A 26,643-nucleotide genomic window follows, 5' to 3' on the forward strand; every position below is an offset into this window, starting at 1 on the left:
AAAGCCAGGTTCCCAGATCAGTGAGAGGTTAACTGAAGCAGAAGGAGGCCTACAGCAAAGGTGCCCCAAACTTATTTGGCCTATTGCTTCCTTTTCAAGTAAAAAATTACTTAGTGCTCCCCTGGAAATCTATTTTTTTTGACCCTTTAGCATTTTGTTTTTTTTAAATTTGCATCATTTCAAAAAAGCATAATTTTAATATATATATACATATATATAATATTTTTTTAAAAATGATGCATCTTAAATTTAATAATTTATCATAAATCTGTGGGGTTCTTCCTGCATTGAAATTTGGATGATGCAATATTGCCAGAGATCTTAACTGTATAGTACTGTATTGCAAACAAGTCATTACATGCTCATATTCCTGCCAATGTATGCTGGACTTCCTGACAATGCCACACGCTCCCTGCCAACAGTTGCTTGTTAAGACCTTGGCAGACTTGACCACTGATTGGTTATAACTTGCATTTTGTGTATTTATTTGGAAAATAATGTAATCACTATGATTATAACTCTGTCATGCAACAGATGAAACACGTATGCACGGTTTTTCAAATTTTTCTTCTCTTTTCTTCTTTCCTTATGCTTCTACTGCCTTCTTATTTTTATTCAATGCTCCCCAATTGCACCTGAAGCTACTACTATCCCCCCTGGATCAATCCTCCTGGAGGTGGTATCACCCACTTTGGGAACCTACAGGGTTGTGAACTCTCACCCACCCAGAGTCTTAACAGGACCAGCATCCAGGAAGACATTATAATATGAGTTTAGACAGAGAGATAGGATCTGGGATTAAACCCACTCCATCTCTAGGGATACCTTTGTGGGGAGCAGGAGCAAGGTTGTAGCTGGATGTTTATTCCTCTACTCTCCTATCTCCAAGAGGTGTATTGGCCTGGAATCATATCTATTATACATGAGATATTTTAGTCTAAGGGTACCATGCTCTTTGGGAGGATTTCAGGATAAAAAGCCACTTTCTCTGGTTGCTCCAAAGGGACAGAAGTTGTTAGCTTACTCATACCCAGCTTTGGTTCTTCCCAAGTCATTTATTACACAAAAGTCAATCATGGATAAAGAACAAACATGTTTATCAAAGGAAGTAATACAACCATAATTGGGAGAGTTAAAAGATTAGATTAAATAAATGATCAAATACATAAGAGTCAAGGGATTTTGCAACTCAGGATCTACTTGAAACCTTAGCTCAGCCAAGGAGAGAACAATCTAACCCACGAAGTCTGTTCTTAGAAGTCTCTGGTGTTGCAGGCATTGAGAATCAAGAGGTGTGTTGGATGGCTGGGTTTCTTCACATGTAGATAACTTTAGGGAGCTCCCATTAGCCATTCAAATTATGCCTTGCTTCTTCTCCAAGTCTTTCTAGAACTCTGCTTCTTTCTCTCTCCAAAGTCTTTCTGCCAATAGATTAAAGGTCTGTCATTTCATTGATCTAAACCAGAAGTGAGGAACCTTCAGCCTTGAGGCCACATGTGGCCCTCTAGGTCCTCAAGTGCAGCCCTGTGAAGTTTTGATTCAGTCAAAGGGCCACATTTGTCCCCAGTCCCACGTGGCCTCAAGGCTGCAGGTTTCCCACTCCTAACTAAACTTTTTTGTCTTTCAGATTGAACATTTGGTTTTTGTTTGTTTAATATTTTATTTTTTACCCAATTACATGTAAAAACAATTTTTAACATTTATTTTAAAAAATTTTGAGTTCTAAATTCTTTCCTTCCCTCCCTACCCTTCCCTGCCTCATTGAGAAGGCAAGCAATTTGATATAGGTTATACATGTGCAGTCATACAAAACATATTTCCATATTAGTCAAGTTGTGAAAGAAAACATAGACCAAAAAAACCAAACAACAACAAAACCAAGAAAAATAAAGTAAAGAAAAAGTATACTTTGATCTGCATTCAAACTTCATCTATTCTTTCTCTGGAGGTGGATAGCATTTTTCATCAGAAGTTTTTCAGAACTTAGATTATTGTATTGCTGAGAATAGCTAAGTCATTTACAGTTGATCATTACACAGTACTACTGTTACTACATACAATGTTCTCCTGGTTCTGCTCTAATTACTTTGCATCAGTTTATGAAAATCTTTCCAGGTTTTTCTGAGAACAATCTGCCCATCATTTTTTATAGCACAACAGTCAGAATGAACATTTGTTTTAAGGATGGTGTTTGAATGAGGCAAGAGTAAACCTTCTCAGAATATGATACTATTAGCCTATGAACTGAAGTATCTTTTCATTTTTTTAACTTACTATTTTATTTTATTTTATTTTAAAATTTTATTTTATTTATTTTGATTTATCAACAATCACTTCCATATGCTTTTGAGTTTAAAATTTTTCTCCCCCTTCCTCCCCACCACCCTCCCCAAGACAGAGCACAATCTAATATATGCTATACATTTACATTCCTATTAAACATATTTTCACATTAGTGAAATTGTGAGTACAAATTCTCACTAGTGTTTTGCTTTTGACCACTGCCTCCCTCAGTCCCTCCCTCTTTCCCTTTTCTTCCCCTTTAGTCTTACTGCTTCTTCCCTCCCTTCCATTCCCCCCTCCCTTTTCTTTCCCCCTTTCCCTCCTACTGCCTATAGGGCAAGTTAGATTTCTATACTTAACTGATTATGTTATTCCATCCTTGAGCCAAATCTGATGAGAGTAAGGTTCAAACAATGCTCACCCCCTCCCCTTATTTCCCTCTGCTGTAATAGGATTTTCTGTCTTTTTCTGTAATGTAATTTACCCTTGTCTGCCTCCTCCTTTCTCAGTACATTTTCTAAGATCAGACTAATCTACTTACTTGGATCCATTTAATCCACTTGATTAGTTTTTTTTATTATTATTATTACATCAAAGTTGACTAATATCCACCCCCTTTATGTATATTCCTTTAACATGGTGTAATAACAATACAGTTCTCAAGAGTTGCAAGTATCATCTTCCCTTGTAGGGATGTAAACAGTCCATCCTTATTAACAACATATTGTATCTTTCTGTCCCATTTACCTTTTCATGTCTTTCTTGAATCTTGTACTTGAAGATCAAATTTTTTTGTTGAGCTCTGGTCTTTTTATCAGGAAGGCTTGGAAGTCCCTATTTCACTGAATATCCATTTCCTCCCTTGAAAAATCATGCTCATTTTTGCTGGGTAGTTGATCCTTGGCTGCATTCCAAGCTCCTTTGCCTTATGGAATATCATGTTCCATGCCCTGTGGTCTTTTAATGTAGAAGCTGCAAGGTCCTGTGTAATCCTGACTGTGGTTCCATGATATTTAAATTGTTTCTTTCTGGCTGCTTGTAGCACCTTCTCTTTCATCTGGCAATTTTGGAATTTTGCTATTATATTCCTTGGTGTTGATCTGGCAATTTTGGAATTTTGCTATTATATTCCTTGGTGTTGCCAATTTGGGATCTCTTTCAGGTGGTGAGCAGTGTATTCTTTCTATGGTTATTTTCCCCTCTGGTTCTAGGACTTCAGGGCAGTTTTCCTTTATGATTTCTTGAAAAATACTATCCAGGCTCTTTTTTTCATCATGATTTTTAAATTGTCTCTCCTGAATCAATTTTCCAGGTTGGTTGTTTTACCGATGAGGTATTTTATGTTTTCATCTATTTTTTTCATTTTTTTTGTTTCTGTTTGACTGATTCTTGCTCTCTTATAGAGTCATTAGTTTCCATTTGTCCAATTATAGTTTTTAAACAGATTGTTTTCTTCTGTTAGGTTTTGTACTTCCTTCTCCAATTGGCCAATTGTATTTTTAAGGGATTTGTTTTCTTCAGTGTACTTTTTTTCCAGGTGGCCAATTGTGGTTTTTAGGGATTTGTTTTCTTCAGTGTATTTTTTTTCCAATTGGCCAATTGTATTTTTTAAGGACTCTTCTACCTCTCTTATTTAACTTTTAAAATCTTTCTTGAGCTCTTCTAAGAAGGCTTTTTGGGCTTCAGACCAGTTCATATTCTCTTTTGATGTTGTAGATCTGCGTTTGTTGACAATGTTGTCCTCTTCAAAATTTCTGTCTTGATCTTCACTCTTCTGATAAGATGAATCTATGATACGTTTCTTTTTACTCATGGTGTTTCTTTATTCCCTGGCCTTTAAAGAGATTGAGCTCTCCTGCTGGGGAACAGGGGGCACTGACCCAAGCTTCTTGTGTTGGGAGCCTAGGTCTTGGTCATTGGCTTTGTGTGCTGGGGCCTCTTATGTTGGCAATTGGAGGCTGTAGAGTTCTGGCAGCTTACCTCATGTTGGGCTGGAATCAGCAAGGCTGGAACTTTCAGGCAATTCTAGGTTGCCTGCTTTTCCTTTCCTTTAGCTTTCTGCAGCTCCTTCTAGATGGGTACTGCAGGGTGTTTATCTGCCTGAGGCACCTTGCAGTGCTGTCTCCCTCATTTCTGCTAATGCACTGGGAGATTCCTTTGGGGTAGAGCACTGAGGCACCTGGTGGTTTTCTGAGCTGGTTTCCACCAGTTCCCCCACCTTCACTGAGGCACTTGGAGGTCCAGATATTGGTGTTTTCCTGCTTTACCACCTGGGCTTCAGGATCTCTTCCTGGCTGACAGTTGGAGGTTCTGACAAGCTTACCTGGTGTTGGGCTGGAATCAGCAAGACTGGGACTTCAGGAAGACTTTAGGTTGCTTTCTTCAGCTCCTTTCAGATGAATGCTACAGGTGCTTATCTGCCTGGGGCCCTTTGTAGTGTTGCTTAGCTTATTTTTGCTGAGGCACTGAGACCTGTTTGCTGGGCTATTGCATTGCTGCTCCTCATCTTTCTTCTATGTTCAGCTGTTCCAGGGTTTTTTTTTTCTGGGGTGATATTTTCTGGGTTTTCAAAGGCTGATAGGGGAGGGTGAGAATGACTACCTTTTTACTCCTCCATCTTGGCTCCCCAGTATCTTTTCATTTAAAAGAGATCTCTCTTCATTTAAAAGTAGTCTTTAGCTCAGCATCATTCCTGATTGTCCTGTCTGATCAGCCAGTCTCTTCCTCTGCTGTTCATCCTCTATGGATTCTTACCAAGACATTATCTTCAGCCTTGCTCTCCAACCCCTCTAGAGATTTCGGGAGACCCTTAGTCAGAAAGACTAGGGATTGTCTTGCAAGAGTACATTTATTAGCACAAAAATTTAGCCAGCAGGTAACTAAATTGTTTCCCCCATTTTACATATGAGGAAACTGAGGTAAACAGAAATTTGTGTGACTCATCCAGGGTCATACAGCTAGTAAGTATATAAGGCTGGTTTTGAATTTGGGTCTTAATGACTCTAGGCCTGGTACTTGGTCTTTCTGGCTCTGAGACAGTTTCCTATCCCCTACACCACACTGTTTCTATAGAGCAAATATTATCCTGATTTTGCAGATGAGGAAACTGAAACCCAGGGAAATTAAGCAATTTGCCCATGATCATATAGCTACTGTGTCCGAGTCAGGATTTGAAGCCAGGTCTCTCCTGACTACAAAGACAACACTCATTCTACTCTACCACGTTGTTTCTCAATCACGAATAGAAGATTGTGACCTTAGGCAAGCCACTAGCCCTCTTTGGGCCTCAGTTTCCTTTTCTGTAAAACAAGAAGTTTGTATTAGATTAGAGGTATTGTACTGAAATATAAAATTTCCATCAATGGCCTTGGGCTATGCCTTGCCTGCCCTGTATGAGATCATCTCTAAGGTCCACATTTTTGTACTTCTTCTTCCCTCCCTTAAATGATGAGCTCCCTGAGTGCAGAGCTTGAGTTGCATCAGACTTTTCATTTCAATGCACTGCTAAACATAGTGCTCTGCATATAAAGAAGTTTAAAAAAGTTTTACTGAGATGAATTTTCTGCTCTTTTAAAAACCCTATCTGTCAGGAATTACTGGATTTAAAAGATAATGAAGATGAGACCATGTTTGTAATGGGGATTCCTGTTCAGGTAGTAGATGAGTCAGTTGACTGAGGTCTCTCCCAGCTGTGAGATTCTGTGAAGTCTCTGGTCTGGTCCCACATGATTACAGCTGCTGTATTGTGCTGGTATTCCTATTAGACCATGGGGATTCTCAAGGCTTTCCTCCTTGGTAGCAAAGACCAAGAAAGCATGGAGTGCATTTTGAGTGTGGAGAAGGGCTCTGGGTCTTGACTAGCCAAAAGACAATGCTGTAGCTGAGCAAAAGTGGTTGGTATTTAGGAATACCCTAAGGTAACAAAAGGGAAGAGCAAAGAGCCTACCAGGCCTATAAGCCTGCAGAGGGAACTAATGTGGAGTCTTTGAGTCATTTTACCAGCGAGCACAGTAGGTAGATAAGAGAAAGCACTTAAGAGCTTGTCCAAAAACCAATTGTACTTGGAAATATAATGAGACAGGACCTAACCTATTTAGGGCTGTAAGTGACTGGAATGTACTCACATCTGGAGAGTGCTGTTCATTGGGAGGGTTTCTCTTGAGTTTCTATAGGTTCTGATTTATTTCCCTTCTCATTTCTTTTTTTTTAATTTTTAAATTTACTTATTTATTTTTAGTTTTCAACATTCATTTCCATAAGCTTTGGAGTTGTTAATTTTCTCTGCCTCCCTCCCTTCCTCCCTTCCCAGATAGAGTACAATCTAATATAGGCTGTACATATACATTCTTATTAAACATATTTTCATATTACTCACATTGTAAAGAAGAATTAGAATGAATGGGAGGAACCACAAGAAAGAAGAAACAAAACAAAAAAGAGAGAGACAGCAAATGATCTGCATTCAGACTCCAAAGTTCCTTCTCTGGATATAGATAGCATTTTCCATCATGAATCTTTTGGAGTCATCTTAGATGCTTGTATTGCTGAGAAGAGCTAAGTCTATCAAAGTCAGTCATTGCACAATGTGGCTGTTACTGTGTACAGTGTTCTCCCGGTTCTGCTCACTTTACTTAGCATCAGTTCACATAAGTCTTTCCATGTTTTTCTGAAGTCTGTCTGCTCATCATTTCTTATAGCACAATACTATTCCATTACATTCCTATACCACAACTTGTTCAGCCATTCCCCAATTGATGGGCATTCCCTCAATTTCCAATTCTTGGCCAATACAAGAATAGCTGCTATAAATATTTTTGTACATGTGGGTCCTTTTCCCATTTTTATGATCTGTTTGAGATACAGCCTTGGAAGTGGTATTGCTGGGTCAAAGGGTATGCACATTTTTATAGTCCTTTGGCCATCCAACCAGAATGGTTGGATCAGTTCACAACTCCACCAACAATTCATTATTGTTCCAGTTTTCCCACATCTTCTCCAGCATTTATAATTTTCCTGTTTTGTCATGTTGGCCAATCTGACAGGTGTGATGTGGTACCTCAGAGTTGCTTTGATTTGCATTTCTCTAATCAATAGTGATTTATAGCATTTTTTCATATGATTATAGATAGCTTTAATTTCTTCATCTGAAAACTGCCTATTCATATTCTTTTACCATTTATCAAATTGTGGGGGAGGGTATTTCTCATTTCTATAACATTTGCGTGTCCATTCCGCATGTAGCAACTGTTCAAGGAAGGATTTGAACTCAGAACTTCCTGGGGTCAAATATTGTGAGTTGTATTCATGCAAGGCAAGTTGCTCTCCATGTACTAGTTGGTATCATTTAGGGATTTTCCTAGGTTTCCTAGGTGAAGGCTATGAGCCAAAAAAAAAAGAAAAATCCCCCAAAATACCAAAGTTTCTATGGACCGTTCCTATGGACCAAAGACCTTTGAGTCTTTGACAAAATGGTTATGTATTTTTTACCACATGGACAGAAGCTACCACCAAAGACTCAATCTAGGCCTTGAAGGATGAATAAGAAGAGTTCAACAGTCAATGAGGGGAAAGGAATGAGCTGAGAGAGAGGGATTCTAGCATTAGGGAATGGTGGAGGAAAGGCAGGGAGATAAGAAATTGAAGGGTCTGATTAGAGAAGAATAACCCAGGGTTACTCTTAGCAGTAGGGGTTAAGGAAGGAAAATCGAGTTTGGACTATAACCATGGAAAGCCATTTATGGATGTATTGAGTAAAGAATGAAATTCAATACAGTAAACATTGATTAAAACACCTACTATATACTAAGCACTGTGCTAAGCACTGGGAATACAAAGACAAAAATCAGTCCCTTCTTTCAAGGAGCTTACAGTTTACTAAGGGGCACAACATGTACACAGTAAGTAAACACAAAGTGTGTAAAAAAGTAATTTCAAGGAGAGACGGCTAATAAGTGGGGGAAGGGGAGAGGAGAGTTCAGGAAAGGGTTCTTGTAGGAAATGGCACTAGAGCTATGTATGTTGTGAAGGAACCTAGGGATTCTCTGCATTAGAGGTGAAGGGATGGTGCATCCCAGACTATATGTATACAAAGGCAGAAGCAGAAGGTGGAATATTCTGGGAAATAGAACTAATAGGATTTCACTGGGTTAAAGACCAGGCAGATCTCACCATCATGGGTGTGGCTCCAGAGTTCAGAGAACTTGTACAGGCCCATGAGGCTAGTCCAGTAGGGGAAAGGGAGCTCTCTCTCTACTCTCTCTCGCTCTCTCTCTCTCTCTCTCTCTCTCTCTCTCTTTCTCTCTCTCTTTCTCTCTCAGTAAAACAGATCCATGGTGGTGGTGGGGCAGGACTGACTATTGGACAGTACACTCAACCAGGAGAGCCCTACCTAGGACCAGGGATATAAGTTGCAGAGTGTCCTTGTCTTAAGGCCCAGGACCCTGGCTGTCTTTCTCACTTTCTGTTTCTTTTCCTGAATAGACTGAACATGATTCCTGAGATGAAGTCCAGGAAAAGTTTCATGTAGGAAGGTTATTCTCTTCACCCCAAACTCAGAAAATCTCTAGGTTTCCTATGTCTAGACTTGGGAGTAAACTTGTGATTCTGAAAGGTCTAAAGCTCCTAGGTCCATCAAGGAGTGTGTATTTGCAACAGAACAGGATCTTCAAAAGTAGCTGAGCACAAAGTTTAGAGGAGGTTCAGGTTTGCAATGAAGCAAGTATGCAGAGTCAAGGTAAAATGTAAAATGCCTAATCAGTGATCTCACACATGACTTTATGTTATGATGAAGCTTAAGTATCATCCACCCAGCAGATTGCACCAGAGAATTTGCTGAATCCTGTTTTAAGTCTGTTCTTATATGCTTGTATGAGAATCTTGTGTTTATTATTCCTTTTGTGTGAGGCAATAAATGATCTGTCTCGTACCTGATTCATAATGTACAATGGACACATTTTTTACTTCCTCCTTTTTGGGAAAGCCTTAGTTATAAGCTACAAGTAAAAATTATCCCTGGGGGTGCCAGGGAGGAGTTTAATAAAGTGAATATGAGAAAAGAGAGCCCTCCATTAGAGGCTAGACTCCCCAGAACTTAACTTGGTCCAACCCCAAGCCTGGGTCCAGAAGAGGGAGAGGTGAGTGTCAAAGCTCCTGTGGTGATTCAGCAGAAATTCCTCAAGATTATATATACTTTTGTGGCAATGTATTCATCAAGTAAATTAATGTGTAAGTAATCTGGGGCTTCACCCACCCCTCCCACAATCCTGCTTCCAAGGTTGCCATGGTTTGAATTCCTGGTCCCAAGGGGATGACCTCCAGCACCTGAAACTGAGGACAAAGAACAGAAACAAATACCCTCAGGCCCATTTCTCAGAGGCAGGTAAAAGAGAAGGAGCCTGGGAAGGATGTTCCTTTCCCTTTCACCAATTCAGAAAATGGGTCCATATTGGACAAAGAATATAAAAGTTGCTGAAAAGAATGCAGCAGGAAAGATGGCAGAAAAGAGTAGTGGAAAAGGGTGCCATCTTGTTTAAAGATGCAGGCAGCCAAACAAAGGAGACTGCCCCCATCCACATGGTAGGGGATTCAGGGGACATAGGCTGCTTGTTAGCCAAACTGGGCAAGCTCAAAAGACCCCTCTCAATGGTGTTGCCATATTAGAACTGGACATGCCCAGAGAAGCCCAGGTTACGTATATGAAATACTTTAAAGCATAAGGCACTGCATGAGTTCATAAATCTAGGAAGAGACCTCAGAAGTCATCCATTGTTCAACTCCCTTGTTCTATAGATGAGGAAACTTATAAATGGCAGTTATTGTTATCATTATTATTGTATAGAAGGTGTAACCAGGAATAGCCTGAAGACATCTCTCCATACTAGGTGTGCACATCACTGCTGAAATGAGTGATGACATTTCCTTAATGGGGTGTGAATGAGAAGCTTGCTAAACATGAGCAGGTTAAAAAGGTGAGGTCTTTGCTATGCCTTTGACACATCTGTCTGTGGAAGGGGTGGACGTCCCCATATAATATGCTGAAATACATGGCAATTGAAGATCTGAGCTAGGTACTTGGATTAGGGTTATAAAAAGGAGCAGACAGAGCAAGTCAGCAGGGAGGCATATAATAAATCCACAGCAAAGTAGAGCTGATGGGGCTATTCTAATACCAGAAAGCATATGTGTATACACACACACACACACACACACACACACAGAATACACTCAAGACTTGGTGAGAAGCCTGTCTCCCAGGAAATCCCTTAGCCACAAGATGGAAGCTATGGAGAACCTGGCATTGATGCCAAAGAATTCTTGCAGTGGGAACCATATGACCCAAGAGGTGCCAGAATCCAGTGCAGCAGTGGTGGAGTGATTAGAATTCCTGGACTTAACTGCTGGAGGGGGAGAGGAGAATTTCCTGGAAAACTTCAAGTTCCTTATCAAGGCCAAATTCCTATTCAGAAAAAGGAAAGAACATATGGCCCTGGAGCTTGAGGACTGAGCCACAATATGGAAGCACAAATTTGTACCTTGTCTATCACTTCTACAGTGAGTGATGCAGACTATTTGGCTCCTACGAAAAAGAAAAGTTGACTCTCTAGCAACCCCTGATACATTTCTTTTCTTAAAGAGTCTCAGCCACAGAGTGGTACTATGTATCTGGAGGATAGTATAGATCTGTCTCTGGGAGAAGGTAAGACTCACTGGAGAGGGAGAAGAATTGACTTTGGTTATGAATTCCTGTTTGTTGGGTTTTTTTGCATTTTTCCTATGGGGTTAAATAAATGCTGTCTTTTCAACTCAATTGAATAAATATTTATTAAGCACCTACTATGTGCCAGGCACTGTGCTAAGTGCTGGGGATATAAATAAGGAAAAGTTGGTAGTCCCTGTCCTCAAGGAGCTTACAATCTAATGGAGGAATATAACACATAAAAGGAAGCTGAAAAGGGGGAAGGACACCAGGGAGTGCTAGGTGGCACAGTGGATAGAGCACTGAGCTTAGAATCAGGAAGACTCATCTTCCTGAGTTCAAATCCAGCCTCATTACTAGCTGTGTGACCTGGGCAAATCCTGTTTGCCTTAGTTTCCTCATCTGTAAAATGTGCTGAGGAAAGAAATGACAAACCATTTCAGTATCTTTGCCAAGAAAATCCCAAATGAGGTCACAAAGAGTTGGAAACAACTGATCAACAACAACCAGGAAGCACCTGGCATGGGAGCATGATGTTCCATAGAATTAGAACCAGAGCTGCTGATGGAACATGGACAGTTATCTGCAAAGTTCTGAGCTAAGCCCTCTACAAAGAAAGGCTTTTGAAGGAATTTATTGCTTTACCCTCCAGAACCCCAATCAGAGGGGACAGGCAACTGAGTAATAAAAAAATGAATCAACCAGTACTGGTGATGAAAGTTCAGGTGATTCTGGGAAGCCAATAGAATAGGTTATCCCGGATATCTAATAGATTCTGATAGCTTGAGGGCTTGCATGGCCCTTTTATTGTCATCCATAGAGACTGAGACATGAACTATATTCTGATATTCCTAGGGGAAAACCTTAGTTAGGGGCACAAGACAAAAACAAATTAATGATAAATCTCCCAAGTACATGTAAACCCAAAGCTTGTGGTTCTGGCCTTGGGTTACAACTTTAACTTTGCTGACTTTATTTCCACCAAACTAACCCTTGGTCTTGGGGAACAATAATGTGTCACATGGACAGCAGCAATGTGTCATGGGGGGTTACTAAATTTTTTTTAAATTAAGGAATAATCCTCTGTGTGTATTGAGAGGGGGTAGGGATGGTTATTGGGAAATTCTTGTGGTAGGGGGAAAAAAGCAAAATGCATTTCAAAAATATTTTTAGAGGAAAAATGCTACATGCCTTGTATGCATTTTTCCAAATTCTATATTAGCTGATGCACCATAAAAACTCTTTATGTTTTAAATATCTAACTTGCTATGGTTTGCGTTCTTCAGACATTGCTGACATAGCACTTCCAGCCAAATCTGGGAAGCTGGCACATTCACATATTTTTGAGGAGGCAGGACAAATTTCTAGGCAGGACATGAAGACTTTGAATCTCCTCAGGGATTCATGTCTCAAAGGGAGAGTCACAGAAAGACAACCTGACACTCAAGCTGTTGACAAACTGGAGATTGGCATGACCAATTGGATTCCACTGTCTCCTGAAACAAAAGAGCTCTTCAGATAGTATGCCGGAGCACAGGACCTTGCACATAGCAATCCTTTAATCAATATTTATTGAATTGTTTGACAAAAAGTAAGTGGGTTGTGTTCCCATTAACAAAAAAGGCAGAAAGAAAATCGAATATATGTTGACTGCCATACTGTGATTCCCCTTTGAAATTGCTTTGGTTTCATGAAACACAATAAATGGAAGAAAGTAGAAAGTTCCCCAGCCTGAGGGCCAGAAGCTCTGGATCTAGTCCTTTCTTTGGCCTCTTATTCACTGTGGTACCTTGAGCAAGCTTCTTCTCTTTTGACCTCAGTTTCTTCAGCCATAAAAGGGGTGTGTGTGGAGGGTTAACTTAGGTGATCCCTAAAGTTCTGCTTTTTTTTCCCTTCTCCTTTTAGTGGTGAATTGGGATAAGGGGTGAATGGCTGATTGTCTTGGTAGGACATGGAGGCCCTATCAGCGTGGGGAGACCCAGAAAATTTGGCTCCCTATTTCCACTCCAGCCCAAAGCTGTTCACACATGTATTGCCTTTCTGAACACTAGTTGCCTCTACTGGAAGGACCACAGACAATAGCACCACCTGGTGGCTTTCAGATAAGATTACACTACATTTCTTAGAAAGTGTTTAAAGAATTGGAAATTGAGTGAATGTTCATCAACTGGGGAAGGGTTGAACAGGTTGTGGTATATGAATGTAATGGAATATTACTGTGCTATAAGAAATGATGAGCAGGCAGACTTTAGAAAACCTGGAAAGACTTGTATGGTCTGATGCTGAGCAGAACATCGTACATGGTAACAGCCACATTGTATGATGACTAACTATAATAGACTTAGCTCCTCTCAGCAATGCAAGGATCTAAGACAATTCATTATGGAAAATGCTCTCCAGAGAAATAGTCTGAATACTGATGGAAGCATACTATTTTCACTTTTTTCCTCCTTTTTTTTCCTTTTGTTCTATTTTTTCTTTTACAACATGACTAATGTAGAAATATGTTTAATATGATTGTACATGTATAGCCTACATCAGATTGCTTGCCATCTTGAAGAGGGGGGGGGAGGGAGGAAGAAAAAAATTTGGAACTCAAAATTTTATAAAGGCAAAGTTGAAACTGTCTTTACATGTAATTGGAAAAAATAAAATGCTATTTACATAAAAAATGTTTACCAGGTTGTCGTTGTTGTTGTTGAGACATTTCAGTCATGTCCTACTCTCTGTGACCCCATTTAGGATTTTCTTGGCAAAGATACCAGAGTGGTTTGCCATTTCCTTCTCCAATTTATTTTACAGATTTGGAAACTGAGGCCAACAAAGTTAAGCGACTTGCCCAGGATCACACAGCTAGTAAGTGTCTGAGTCTGGATTTAAACTCAGGTCCTCCTGACTAAAGGTCAGGTGCTGTATGGACCGTACTGCCTAACCAGGATAAAAACCATATCCTAATCACATGACTTCATATTACATTGAACGTCGGACATAAGCATGCCCAAAAAAGAATAGAGAAGCTCTCTGAAGGTGTTATCAAAGTCATGGCTATCACTGACCTTGTAGCAAAAAGACATCATGGTCTAGCCCTTCGGTGTTCTATCTACCTAAGACTTCGGGCAGCTCATAGCATATCCCAGAATGTAAGACTCCCTCCCCCCCCACCCCCCAGCTATTCAGTGCAAGGTGATAAATAATAAAATCAGGAAAGCCACACAGGGATAATGGACCCTCTGGGCTTTCATATGCTCTACCATGAGAAAGGTTTTACTTGGCATAAATATATTCTCCTTGCTTCTTTTCCAAGGTACTTGTTTACAGCTAATGGAATATTAGGCCAAGCTCAACAAGAACCCATTAACTCTGTTCTCTCTATCTTTTTATCTACTAAGTGCAAGCATCCTCCATGTGCCGCCCTTCTCAGGGTACCCCTCAAATGGACTCACTTCCCTCCCTCCACCCACACCAGTGGTTCTCTATTAGCTCCAGGAACAAATATAAAATCCTTTGTTTGTTTCCCCAAACCCTTCAGAATCTGGCTCCTTCCTACCTTTCCAGTCTGCTTACGTGATTCTCATCCATATACTCTGCAATTCAATAACACTGGTCTCCTTGCTGTCCTTCACAAATAACCTGGTGAACATTTTTACTGGCTATTCCTCAAGGAAGGTCCTTGAGGGCAGGGACTGTCTTTTGTCTCTTTTTGTATCTCTTTGTATGGTCTGGCAATTAATAAGTGCTTAATAAATGTTTATTGAATGATTGATTGGAATACTCTTCCTCCTCATCTCCACCTCTTGTCTTCTTTGGCTTTCTCCAAGTCTCAGTTAAGTATCACCTTCTTCAAGAAGCATTCCCCAGTCCTCTGAGACTACCTCCAATTTATTCTGCGTATATCTTGTCTGTACATAGTTATTCGCATGTTGTCTCTCCCAACAGACTGTGAGTTCCTTGAGAGCAGAGACTGTTTGATTTTTTTTTTGTCTTTGGATCCTCAGCACTTAGCACATTACCTGGCACACAGTAGGCACTTGTTGTCCTTTGTTTCGAAGAGGAGCAATGACATCACAGGGTGATATCTTGACTTGCTGGTGAATTGGATTTAAGTGAGGCAGAGTTGCACAAAGTTGTCAGCCTCACTCTCCCTTTGAGATTTCATTGAAGTCCAGTGGTGAGACAAAAGTCAAGACACTGGTAATGGCTCAGGATGCAGTGGATGATTTTGGCATTTTTAATGTCTGACCAAGCTCAAAGCGCTCCATAGCACTTGCTTTAGCCACCTTCATGACCACTGGAATAGATTGTTCTCATCTGCCCATGATCAGGGGAAGTCTTCACATGCTTAGGGTAGATTTCCCCTTACCTCACCAATGAGTCTGTCAGTTACTTCCAACCTGGTTTAATCCATCTGCCAAGATAGTGTCATCAGGGTGAGGTCACTTCTACAACTTCTTGGAGCCACAGGTGAGAGGTGGGTGGCAGGTGGACACTAAAGGTAGATAAATAGCCCTGAAAAGGGTTCCTCAAGCCCTCTCAACAGAAATGCTAGTCCTCCCTAAATATCTCATTCACCCCAGTAGGCATTTAACAAATGGCAATTGACTGACTACTGACAGCAACTGCTGGTTCCCTAACTTCACAGTTCAAATGTCATACTTCCCTAATAATGGCTATACAATTTCCATGCCCATATAATTTTTTTTTGTGAGGCAATCAGAGTTAAGTGACTCGCCCAGAGTCACACAGCTAGTAAGTTTGAAGTGTCTGAGGCCTGATTTGAACTCAGGTTCTCCTGACTCCAAGGCCAGAGCTCTATCCATTTCACCACCTATCTGCCTCCCCCTTCTTTAATCATTTTTTTCATATAATTATCAAGAAATCCATAAATACATTATTAAGACTCCATAGGGACTACAGTTCCAGTCCAGCCAAGGGGAAGTAGTAGTACAATCATGGTGTTCTATCCTAGTTTAGCTGGTTTAAATGAAGAAAAGGAAAAAGAGGGGATAAGGAATAGCACAGATGCTACAACTTATTTGGATCTACAATCTGTTCAGAACCACTGCTTTCAAATTCTTATTTTCCTCTAAACTGACCCTTACCATATAGAGTCAGACAAATCTGACAACATGGTAAGGAGAAGTGACATTCACTTAGAGTAAATTGTAAAGTAAATAACATGGAATTAAAATAAGCAAGCATTCCATCACTCATTTCGTAAAACTATCACCTCCCATGCCTCCAGTCCCAGGGGGTAATGGCTTGCTTGTATCCACCTCCTCCAAGCTGCCTTATCAGCACAATGCAGTAAGTAAGCCAGGGAACAGGAAAGGGGTGTTAGTGACTCACCTAGCGTATGAATGTCAAAGTCTTGGTGCTTGAGAGGGGATTGTCTCCAGGTGTAGGTACTAGAACAGGCATGAGCAAGAGCATGAGGGATGAGCTTCCCAGGGACAATGATATCCCTTTATTTTAAGGTCTAGGGCACATGTGACATTGGGAAAACTTAGGTTCCAAAAGATATTCCCCTCAAAGAAGTGGTAAAGTGATATGATTTCAGGCATGATTCTAATGCATGACATTTTCAGCTTATAACTTATTGTTCCCATTTACTATTTTATTGGCACTTTATACCATTTAGAATACTTATTTCTACCATTTTAGTTAGTAGTAATACTGTAGTAGTTGGCAAGCATTTATTAAGCACCTATTTGCATTAGTCAATAAGCACTTATTAAGTGGTTACTTTGTGCCAGGTACTGTGCCAAGCATGGGTGATACATGAAGCTCAAGGACCTCTGAAGGAACTCAATTGTAATGGATGGAAATAACTATTGACCTACAAGTGATATATAGTACAAATGGATGGTAATCTTAGAAGGAAGGGACTGGGATGGGAGGTGGGGTGGGGACAGAAGGTAGAGAGGGGCAGAAGGTAGAGAGGAAGGCCTCCTATAAAAAGTAGAAGTTAAGTCTTAAAGGAATCCAGAGAAGCTAGGAGGTAGAGATGAGGAGGCAGAGCATGCCAAGTATAAGGGGCAGCCAGCGCAAACGCATAGAGTTGGAAAATGTAGCGTCTTGTGTTAGGAACGTAAAGTAGGCCAACATAGCTGGATCATAGGATACAGTATATAGAGGGAGGTAAATGTAAGAAGACTGGAAAGGTAGGAAGGAAGGAAACCAACTGTGAAGAGCTTTAAATGACAAAGATGAGTTTATCTTTGATTCTGGTGACAATAGGGAGCCACTGGACTTTACTGATTAGTGGGGTGGCATGGGCAGACCTGTGCTTTGGCAAGATCCCTTTCCAACTTGAGAGGGTGATGAATTGGAGTAGGGAGAGACTTGAAGCAGGGAGACCAAGTAGAAAGCTGTTGAAATAGCCCAGGTGTTATGTGGTGAGAGCCTCTGTAAGGGTGGTGATTATATGAATGGAGAGAAGGTGACATATAGAAAATATGTTTTGAAGGTTAAAATGGCAAGATTTGACCACAGAACGGATATGTAAGATGAGTACAAATGAGGGAAGGACGACACTGAGGTTGCAAGCTTAGGTAACTGCAAGGATGGTGTTACCTTGCACAGTGATAGGCAAGTTGGGAATATAGAAGGATTTAGGGAAAAGATGGGGGGGGTTCTGTTTTGGATGTGAGTTTGAACTAAGCTCTTGGTGATACAGAGATAAAAGAAAAATAGTTCTTGCCCTCCAGGAGCTTACATTCTAACTGGAGGAATGACAATGTACAATATAATCATAGAATATAAAAAAAAATAAATGCGAGCTAATTTTGGAAAGAGAGGCCTAGCAGACTGTGGATCAAAAAAGGATTCATATTGGAGGCGGGCACCTAAGCTGAACTGACCTTTACCCTTATAGAATTAGACACTTTTTACAACATAGGAAGGAGAAGGGGCATTCATTTAGAGTAGATAGCAATCTAATTAACAAGGAATTAAAATAAGCAAGCATACTATCATCCATTTCTTACTCACCTTCCATGCCTCCAGGCCCAGAGGGCAATATAGCCTGCTTGTATCCACCTCTTCCAAGCTGCCTTATCAGCACAATGCAGCAAAGCCAGGGAACAGGAAAAAGGTGTTAGTGATTCATGAAAACTGAATCCTTAGTGCTTGAGAGGACAGAAAACTAGGCACTCATAGAGGCAGAGGTGAGGGAAGAAATGAGGAAAGTGGAGAAAGATAGAAAGTTAGAGGGGGGGAGAGAAGTGGTAAGGAAAGAAGAGAGGAGTAGAGGAGAAAAAAAGAGGAACGTGAAGAAGAGAGGAAAGGAGAAAGGAGGAATAAAGAACCTTGGAGAAGGGAGGAAAGGAGAGAAAAAAATTTAATGCAACTCCAAAGCATTTGTTAAACACTTTAATCCTTTTTTCTTTTTTAAGACTAGATCTCCCTATTTTGCCCAGCCTGGAAGAGGAAGAGCCATTGACTACCCCAGGTCCATTATTAACTGGCTCAAGAGCGTTGACCTGCTCAGTTTCTGACATGAGCATGTTTTCCCCTTTTTAGGCAGCCTGGTGGGCTTCACTCCCAGCAGCTCACCATATTAATGTTAAACTTAATGTGCATACCCAATTAGCTTAGCCCACTACAATGTAGAACTCTGGTGCTCAAGAGTTCTGCCAGCCTCAGTTTCTCCTACAGCAGCACAGAGCTGCTCTAGGCATAGGGCTTTGATTACCAGGCTTGAGCTCTGATTCTGAAGAGAAAGAGGTGATGCACTAGATGCTAGGTACTAGGGATAGAAAAATTAAAGGAAAAATGTCTTTGCCCTCAAAATTACAATTCTAGCTAAGTACCCAGCTGTAGCAGCCAAATAATAAAAGCTTGTTAAATTGAAATTTTCCTTGAATTCTAGTGGGGGAGGGTACAATATGTACACAGATAATACAAGATCATTTGAAGAAAGTGAACATTAATGAGAAAGGAAGGAAACACGCATTTTTCAAGCATCTACACTGTGCTAAGCATTTTATAAATAATATCATTTGATCCTTCCAACAATCCTATAAGATAGGTGTTTTTATTAACCTCATTTTAGAGTTGAGGAACTTGAGATAGAGGATAGAGGATAAGTAACTTGCCCAGGGTCACAGAGCTACTAAATGTCTGGGCCTAGATTCACCAACCTGCCATAGGCCTCCCATAGGAGGTGCTACCTGAACTAAGCCTTGAAAGAAGTTAAGGATTCTAAGAGGAGGGGTGAAGAGGGAAGGCATTCCATGAATGGGAAACAGCCTATGCAAGGCATGGAAGTAGAAGATGGGGTGCTGAGTTCAGGAAAATAAGTAGGCTAGTTTGACTAGAATGTAGAGTGCATGAAGAAGAATAATGAAAAATAAGACTGGAAAGGCAGGGTAGAATCTGACTGTGAAGGGCTTTAAATGTCAAGCTGAAGAGTTTGTTTTAAAGGCAATAGGGAGCCACTGTAGATTCTTGGGACGGTTAGTGACATGATCAGTCCTGTGATTTAAGAAGATTGGTTTGGCAGCTATGTGGAGAGTGGAATGGAGAGAGGTAAGAGAGGTGTCACTTAATGTGGTCCTTTTTGAGTGTGTTGAATTTGAGATGCTTACGGGACATGCTTTTGGAGATATCTTACAGGCAATTGGTGATGAAGGACTGGAGCTCAAAAAGAAATTAGAGCTCGTATAGATTTGAAAATCAACTGCATTTCGATGATAACTGAATCAATGGGAACTGATGAGAAGGCCCAGGACAGTGTCTAAAAGGACACCTATGGTTAGGGGGCTAGTCATGGCAGATGCTATATCTAAGAGAATGAAAAAGAATGGGTAGACAAGAAGGAGAACCAGGAAAGAGCTGTGTCATAGAAGTGGACGGAGGAGACAGTATACAAAATCATGAAGTGAACCAAATCCAAACCAACAAACTGCAGAGAGGTCAAGAAGAACGAGAATGACAAACAGCCATTTGAAAAAATAGCTTGGAAAGAGCAGTTTTCTGTATGGTGGTGGGGCTGGGAGGAAGTGGTGGAGGCAATCAGCTATTTCTAGGAGTTTAGCTATGAAAGAGAGGAGAGCTATAGATAGCTTGAAGTGAAGGATTTTTTTCTTCTTTCTGTCTTTCTTTCAAAGGATCAGGGAGAACAGGGCACTCTTAGGAAGGGCCTGGAAGATAAAGATAGATGGAAGATTAGATAAAGAGGATGACTGAAGGAAGTATATAGGACCAAGGGTACCCAGAGAGGTGCTGGCCTTGGAGAAATGAGGTATCTCTTTGTCAAGAGACTGCAGCAAAGAAGTAGTGAATGAGGGATAATATAGATTAGTTTTTATATCTAGAAAAGAAAAAAAGGGTGTTCTCCATTGATGCCTCTATTTTCTTAGCAAAGTAGGAGGCACTGTCTTCAGCTGAGGTGGGGCTAGTAAAGCAAAGTGTAGGAGATTTAAAGAGAGATTTGAAATAGCCGCTGTGAAGAGTATGAGAGAATGTAAATCAGAAGAATTAAAAGAATTGTCTTATAGCAGTGAGAGCTCAATCGAGGTAACATGAATTAATAGAGGATTCCTTCTTTTTAGCATCATTTGAATGGGAGCAGAAAAGGTGAGAGCACTCCAGGATTGGAGTTTGTCAAGGCATGAGTAGGGATAGAGAAAAAGAAACGAGAGCAAAAGACGAACATAATCAGATTGGTGAACTGGAAAGGAGTAGTTCACTACATTGCTGAGGTTGGCCAGATGAGGAAAGGTACACTGGGAAAGCAGGGAGACAACACAGAACAGTTTTAGGTGTGAGGTCCAGTGAGGAATGGAAGGAAAGGAAGTTATGAGGGAAGGAAGAATTTCAGATCTGGATCATAAAGTTGGAAGAATTATGGGAGACAGTGAGAGCAAGCTTATGACCTCTGTGCAGCTGAGGTGAAGCAAAATTACAGTTCTTGGAGTAGAGGCCGATAAAGTGGAAGGTTCAGGTATGTGAGGGAATAACAACACATACTAGAGTCCCCAGGCTACAGGGTAGGGATACTGGCAGAAAGGAAATCTGTGAGGACTCTTTAAAGGAGAGGAAATGACCTTGGGGCAATCTGAATAGGGTGATGAAAGGAAGTTAACAATAATAATTTACATTTATATACAGCTTTCAGATTTACAAAGTATTTTCTCTAGTCAACTGTTAGTCAATTAGCATTTACCACGCACCTACTAAGCTATACTGTGAAGTAGGTAATGCAAGCTGTTATTATCCTATTACACAGAACAGGAAACTGAGGCTCAGAGTGGTGAACTGATTTGCCCAAGGTCACAGGGCTAATAAGTGTCAGAGCTGGGAGTCGTATTTAGGTTTCCTGATTCCTACTCTTTCTGCTACACATGAGTAGAGGGGCTGGGAAAGAGGCAAGGGGGTGGGAGGGGATAAAAGAAGAGAGGACAGAAGAGAGAATAGGGAGAGGAAATAGAGTAGAGGAGAGATGAGAAGAGAGGAAAAGGAGAGAGAGATAGACAAGAGGAGAACGAGAAAAGAGAAGGGAAAAGGGAGAAGAGAAAAAGAGGAAAAGGAAAGAGTGAGAAAAGATGGGGTAAGAGAAGAGGGGGAGGGAGCAAACGGGGCAGGCCAGCTCAACTGCAGCTCTTTGCGGGGGAAGAGGGGGAAGCCGAGGCGTTTGTTGTGTTGCTCCCCGAGCTGGTCCCCAAATGGTCGCGTCCAGAGCCGGCGGCCAATGGGCGGCGGGGATGTTGGGAGCCGGGGCCGCTGTGCGGGCTCTCGCTGGCTGGGGACGGCGGCCGCCGCCATGATGCTTGTTTGCTTTCAATGAAAACGAGGGGGGCGAGGAGGAGGAGGAGGCGGCGGTGGCGGCGGCGGCGGCGACGACGACGAGGAGACGGCGGCGGGGAAGGCGAAGAGGGCGGTGGCGAAGAAGAAGCGGCGGCGGAGGGAAGGTGCTGGGGGAGGGAGTAGCGGCGGCGGCGGCCGGGCTCCGGGCGGGCGGCCGCGGGGCCCTCGGAGGGAACAAAGAGCAGCGGGAGGCTGAGGCTGAGGCGGCGGCGGCTGAGGCGGGAGCGGCGACGGCGGCAGCGGCGGCGGCGCGGCGACAGCTGGGGGGACTGGTATGGTGGTTCCAGAGGTCAGACCCCGCTGCACTCACAGGGAGGAGGAGGAGGGGGAGGAAGGAGGCGAACCCCGAGAGGTAAGCGCGCGGGAGCGGGACCCCTCAGCCCAGCCTGGGCGGGGAAGGGGCCGCGGCTGAGGAAGGGCCGGGCCGGAGGGGGGGGTGGCAGGCGGTGGGGGGGGTGAGGGGGAGAGGAGCCGCGGCGGGCGGGGGCCCTGGGCCGGGCTCCTCTCGCGGGGCTCCCGGGCACCGAGGCTCCTCTTCCTTGCCCCCCCTCCAGGAGCGGCTGTTCGCCCGGGAGAAGTTGTCTTCTCCCGAAACTTCCCATCCTTGACCTGCCCGGGCCGAGGGGCGCACACGCCCCCCGCCCCTGGCTGGGGACCCAGGATGTCGCCGCCGCCACCTCCTCCTCCTCCTCCCTTTCCTTTCATTCATCTCCCAATTGCCTCCCCTCCCCCAAATAGGCACGGAAACACCAACACTTTAACGACAACAAAACCACAACTTTTTTTTTTGTCCCGTTAAAGTAGGAAAAAAAACCCAAAACAAACCACACCACAGAGCTGCTTGTTAAAGGAGGGGCTGTTGGTTGTTTTGATAAGAATCTGCAACTGCTGTTGCTGCCGCTGCAGGTCGGGATGCTGAGGCCTAGTTGGCACTAAAAAAAGCCACCGCGGCAGCGAGCAGTCAGAGGCTGAGCCTGAAACCGTCAGGAAAGGGTGCTAGGGCTTTGATTGACGGAAAGCGCAGGGAAACCGAAGGAAGGTGGGTGGGACTTAAGATGGCTAGCAGGTAAGTGGCTGAGACTGTGAGGCTTACACATGCAAAGAATCAACAGTAGAGGATTGCTTCCAGTTCCATTCTTTGGGATAACGCCAAGAACATGCGTGCTGCTTGGGGATGTGTTTTTATCTTTTTTTTTAAATCAGAGTGAGTAATTTTGTATCCAACTAGTAGGAGAGACAAGGCAGTAGACTAGGTTTGTAACAGGGTTAAAATAACTACTTCTTGGATAACTTGTGTAACTTTGATTTTCAGGGGAGGTGTATGCATGTTTTATATTAATATTCTTGTATCCAGTGATTCATGGGATCAGATGGTTTTTTTAAGTGATTAACTGGAGCAGTAACTTTATAGAACATTTTTATAGGTCCTAGCATGTTAGGGCTGGAAGGACCTAAAAGATCCTATAGCCCAAACTCCCTCATTTTGCAGGTGAGGAAACTCAAGTGGTGTGCCCAAGGTCACATAAAGAATTAGTGGCAGACCCAGATTTTCTAACTATAGGTTCAGTGTTCTGAGTAACATAGTTGAAACATATAGTGCTGTATGGTTTGCAAAGTACTTACGTTTTCACTTCACTTTTTCATAACATCTATGTGAGAGGTAAGTGCTGTTATCTCTATTTTGCAGATAAGGAAACTGAGACAGAGAAAATTCCTTGCCAAGGTCACACAGCTAATAGTGTCTCAGGAGTAATTTGAACCCAGGTCCTCCTGGGTTCTATTTCTATGTGCTGTGGTAATCTGCCTCTCTAGTAGTGTGAGAATTAAGTTAAAAAAAACTATTATTGTGCTAGTTCGAATCCATTTTCCCTCTTTTCTGGAATTAGACCTAGAATCAAGAACTGACTTCTGAAAACTCATTCATAAGAATTAGGCATATTTCAAATGGTCATCTTGACATTTGGGGGTTTGCAATGAGAAATAAATAATGTGTTACATGAATATGTCCGCATTTACGTTGATTTTATTCACTTTCTTCTTAGTTGTATAGGTCCAGTAAAACTTTTCTTTTCTCTTCGGATTCTTGAAACAGTTTCAAAGAGGAATAAGGGTGCTTGTGTAGAGATAAAAAAATTTAAATACAAAATATGACTAAGGTTTTGAAAAACTTACAGAAATTTAAAACTTGTGTATAGAAATGACAGAAGTTTTGTTTCTTACAGGTACTGTGGGAAGTTCTATATTTATTTTAGTGATGATTCTGTTGCTTTGAACATTTTTAGGTTATCTCTGGGATTTGTCTTGAGTATACATCTAGTTATAAATATATTCAGGTGGTGGCAATTCTTAATCGTTGAGTTAGAATTGTGAAGTTGGACTTTTTTTTCTTTTAAGAGCTTTAAGGTACCTAAGAGCATATAATCTAACTTACTCAGTTTACAGATGAGAGAGCTGAGGCCCAAAGAAGTTGTGCCTTAACTAAAGTCACATTAATTAGTATCAGAGCTTGGAGTAGAACCCAGGTCTTTTGATTCCCAATTCAGTATTCTTTCTACCTTTTGAGGGTTGAGTTATTTTCCAAAAATAGCCAAAATTCTTTCAGAGTCACTGAGTCTGGTGGATAAGGTAGGTAAATCAACTGGGTAATTCTGTTTTTTACTGAGAGGTGTGACTGTAAAAGAATGAGACTATTTGTATCTAACTGGTTTTTATAGTAATTCCAAATGTGGCTTAAGCTTTATTAGACTGTGTTTCCCAATGTATCTGCTTAGGAATCAGTCTCATTACATTTTATTCATATCCTTTATACTATATTATCAAGTGAAAACACTTCATAAATGATTATAAAATTCCTCAAGTTTCTTACTGGGCATAATTCAGTTGATCAGCCAAGGTTGGTTAGGAAAACTTCCAACTCTAAAATGAGACTTAATATTATAAGTGGGAAAACCCCGAAATCATTTGCTACAGCAGAAGAACTCATTATTTCCTGTTATATTTACAGTTTTTAGATGCATAAAATTATATTGCCATTTGATAAATTGAGGTTTGTGGATACATGTATCCTCCTTGTATTTATGAACTTACAGATTTATAGATACATATAGCCTACACACAACACTGGAAGGAAAAAAAAACATTTTAGTAGGGGCCATCTGGCACCATTAGTTTTAATGGCAATAATTTTGGGATTTCTGGGTAAGTATGTTTTTAAGTTTTCTTCTAAGTAAAGCTTAGTTGTCACAAAGCTGCAATGGTAGCTCCAGACCTCTAGATGCCAGGAACAGTTATTATTACTGACACATTTCTTTAATTTCTTCCTCAAAATAAGTTTAAATTTGGAAAGGTTGCCATGATGGGAAAAGGGAGTAGGCTAGTCATATAGTGAGACTGAGTGATAACTCGAGCTGTACAAGCATTCACATAATTTTAAAAGACCTGGAGGGAAGGTCCCCACTGAGGAGGATGCACACCCTCCCTTTTCTTCATCTCCTTTCCCTTCCCCTGGAATGATTTTTATGAAAAGACATGAACATGAGTTGCATAGGACTGGATGATTTGAATCAACTGTTGAAGCGATTGCCAATGTAGATGGGATCACAGATCGATAACATCTGTTTGAAAAAAAAATGCTCTTATCTGTGAAACCAAGAAAGGAAAGAAACAGACTAACTCCTTGAGATCATGAACTTTTTTTGTTTGTCTGTTTGCTTCTCTCTGTATCCCCAGTACTTAGGACAGTGCCTGGTATATAGTAGGCATTTAATAAATGCTTGTTGACTGATTAAGTTCACAGATTTTAAATTCCTCTTGGTTTTTACTTATGTTCATATGTGGTAATTTAAATTCATAATCCATATGTTTTGGCATGTAATAGGATATATTACATTCAAATTACTTTAGATCTTTAACAAATTAATTACAGAAAGTCATAGTGGTTAAGAAGGTAGTGTGATAACTGGAAAAAATCCACTGACCCTTGATTTTGAATCCATCTTTAACACTTAATTACATATATTATCATGGACGAATCATTTCATCTCTTTGGGCTTTACTTTCATCATCTGAAAAATGGAGTCAATATCTGTACCAACTACCTCACAGACTTGTTTAGGGAAAGTACTTTGTAAACCCTAAAGCACTATATAAATGTGAGTTGCTGTTAATATTGAATTTGTAATGCAAAAGCAGAAATATTGATTTGGGCATAAGACTGGGACTTAAGGTGAGTTTTGTTGCTGACTGCAATTTTAGTTTCTTTCTGTGATTTTGAATTATTCTACCTGTATCCACCATTTTAATTTTTTTGGTAAGTCGATGACGTTTCATGGAAAGAGTAATAAAGAAGTGCTGCTTAATATCTAAACCCAGGTATATCATTGCAGATGTTAACATAGATATGAGATGTTCTGCAGATGTATTAAATTGTATTTACTATTCATTATTGTATCCTGAATTTTAATGCTACTCTTGGGAATTCCTCTCTAACAATCCTGTCCAAATGTGTAAAATTAAAGGATTATTTAAAACAAAATGAAATGACATTATACTTGAGAAAGGTTTAGCTGTAACAAAACATGAAATCCATTCAAAGGTATACATTTAAAACAGTCAGATTTTAAGTTTCAGGGAGACAATATATTTAATTCCTGTACATCTGAAATTGGAGCCGGAAATTCTTTTAGTTTCAAATAACCCCGCAATTTTTTTCAAACTTTGGGTGCCTCTTTTTTGTAAGTGAACTAATAACATTTTAGCCTGGAGAATATAAGCTTGAGTGTGGGGACTTTTTTTTTTTGTACCTCTAGCACTTGGTTGGTCCTTTGCACATAGTAGGCACTTAATAAATATTGGTT

The 26,643-nt window shown here is 41.0% G+C and overlaps 2 protein-coding genes across 4 annotated transcripts in view; one reads left to right on the forward strand and one right to left on the reverse strand.

Moving 5' to 3' along the window:
* Nucleotides 1-1,100: 1,100 nt before the first annotated feature.
* LOC110216809 (uncharacterized) lies at nt 1,101-26,167 on the reverse strand. The gene is made up of 5 exons (XM_078149178.1): nt 26,071-26,167; nt 22,618-22,761; nt 17,969-22,162; nt 16,325-16,383; nt 1,101-1,421 (listed from the first exon to the last, which is right to left on the reverse strand). Exons 1-3 carry the CDS (start codon nt 26,165-26,167, stop codon nt 21,291-21,293), a joined length of 1,113 nt encoding a protein of 370 aa, XP_078005304.1. The 3' UTR covers nt 1,101-1,421; nt 16,325-16,383; nt 17,969-21,290.
* The window catches only part of CNOT6 (CCR4-NOT transcription complex subunit 6), a 48,101-nt gene continuing 43,506 nt past the window's right edge, over nt 22,049-26,643 (forward strand). For 2 of the 3 annotated variants that reach the window (XM_078150281.1, XM_020998621.2), the window contains exon 1: nt 22,049-22,139. The gene's annotated coding sequence lies outside the window, so the exon portion shown is untranslated. The remainder of the gene's footprint in view (nt 22,140-26,643) is intronic. The other variant, XM_020998623.2, reaches the window with a different exon arrangement.

This window comes from Phascolarctos cinereus, unplaced genomic scaffold (assembly GCF_003287225.1).
Source record: "Phascolarctos cinereus isolate Bilbo 61053 unplaced genomic scaffold, phaCin_HiC Scaffold_2;HRSCAF=192, whole genome shotgun sequence".
Taxonomy (NCBI): Eukaryota; Metazoa; Chordata; class Mammalia; order Diprotodontia; family Phascolarctidae; genus Phascolarctos; species Phascolarctos cinereus.

Bases quoted from the DNA above. Each gene is read 5' to 3' on its own strand.
- LOC110216809 (XM_078149178.1), bottom strand. From the start codon at position 26,167: ATGATATACCTGGGTTTAGATATTAAGCAGCACTTCTTTATTACTCTT. The intron at 22,762-26,070 runs GTAGAATAATTC...TGACGGTTTCAG, and splicing joins AATTAAAATGGTGGATACAG to GCTCAGCCTCTGACTGCTCG. The intron at 22,163-22,617 runs GTGTGGTTTGTT...GGCTGGGCTGAG, and splicing joins CTTTAACAAGCAGCTCTGTG to GGGTCCCGCTCCCGCGCGCT.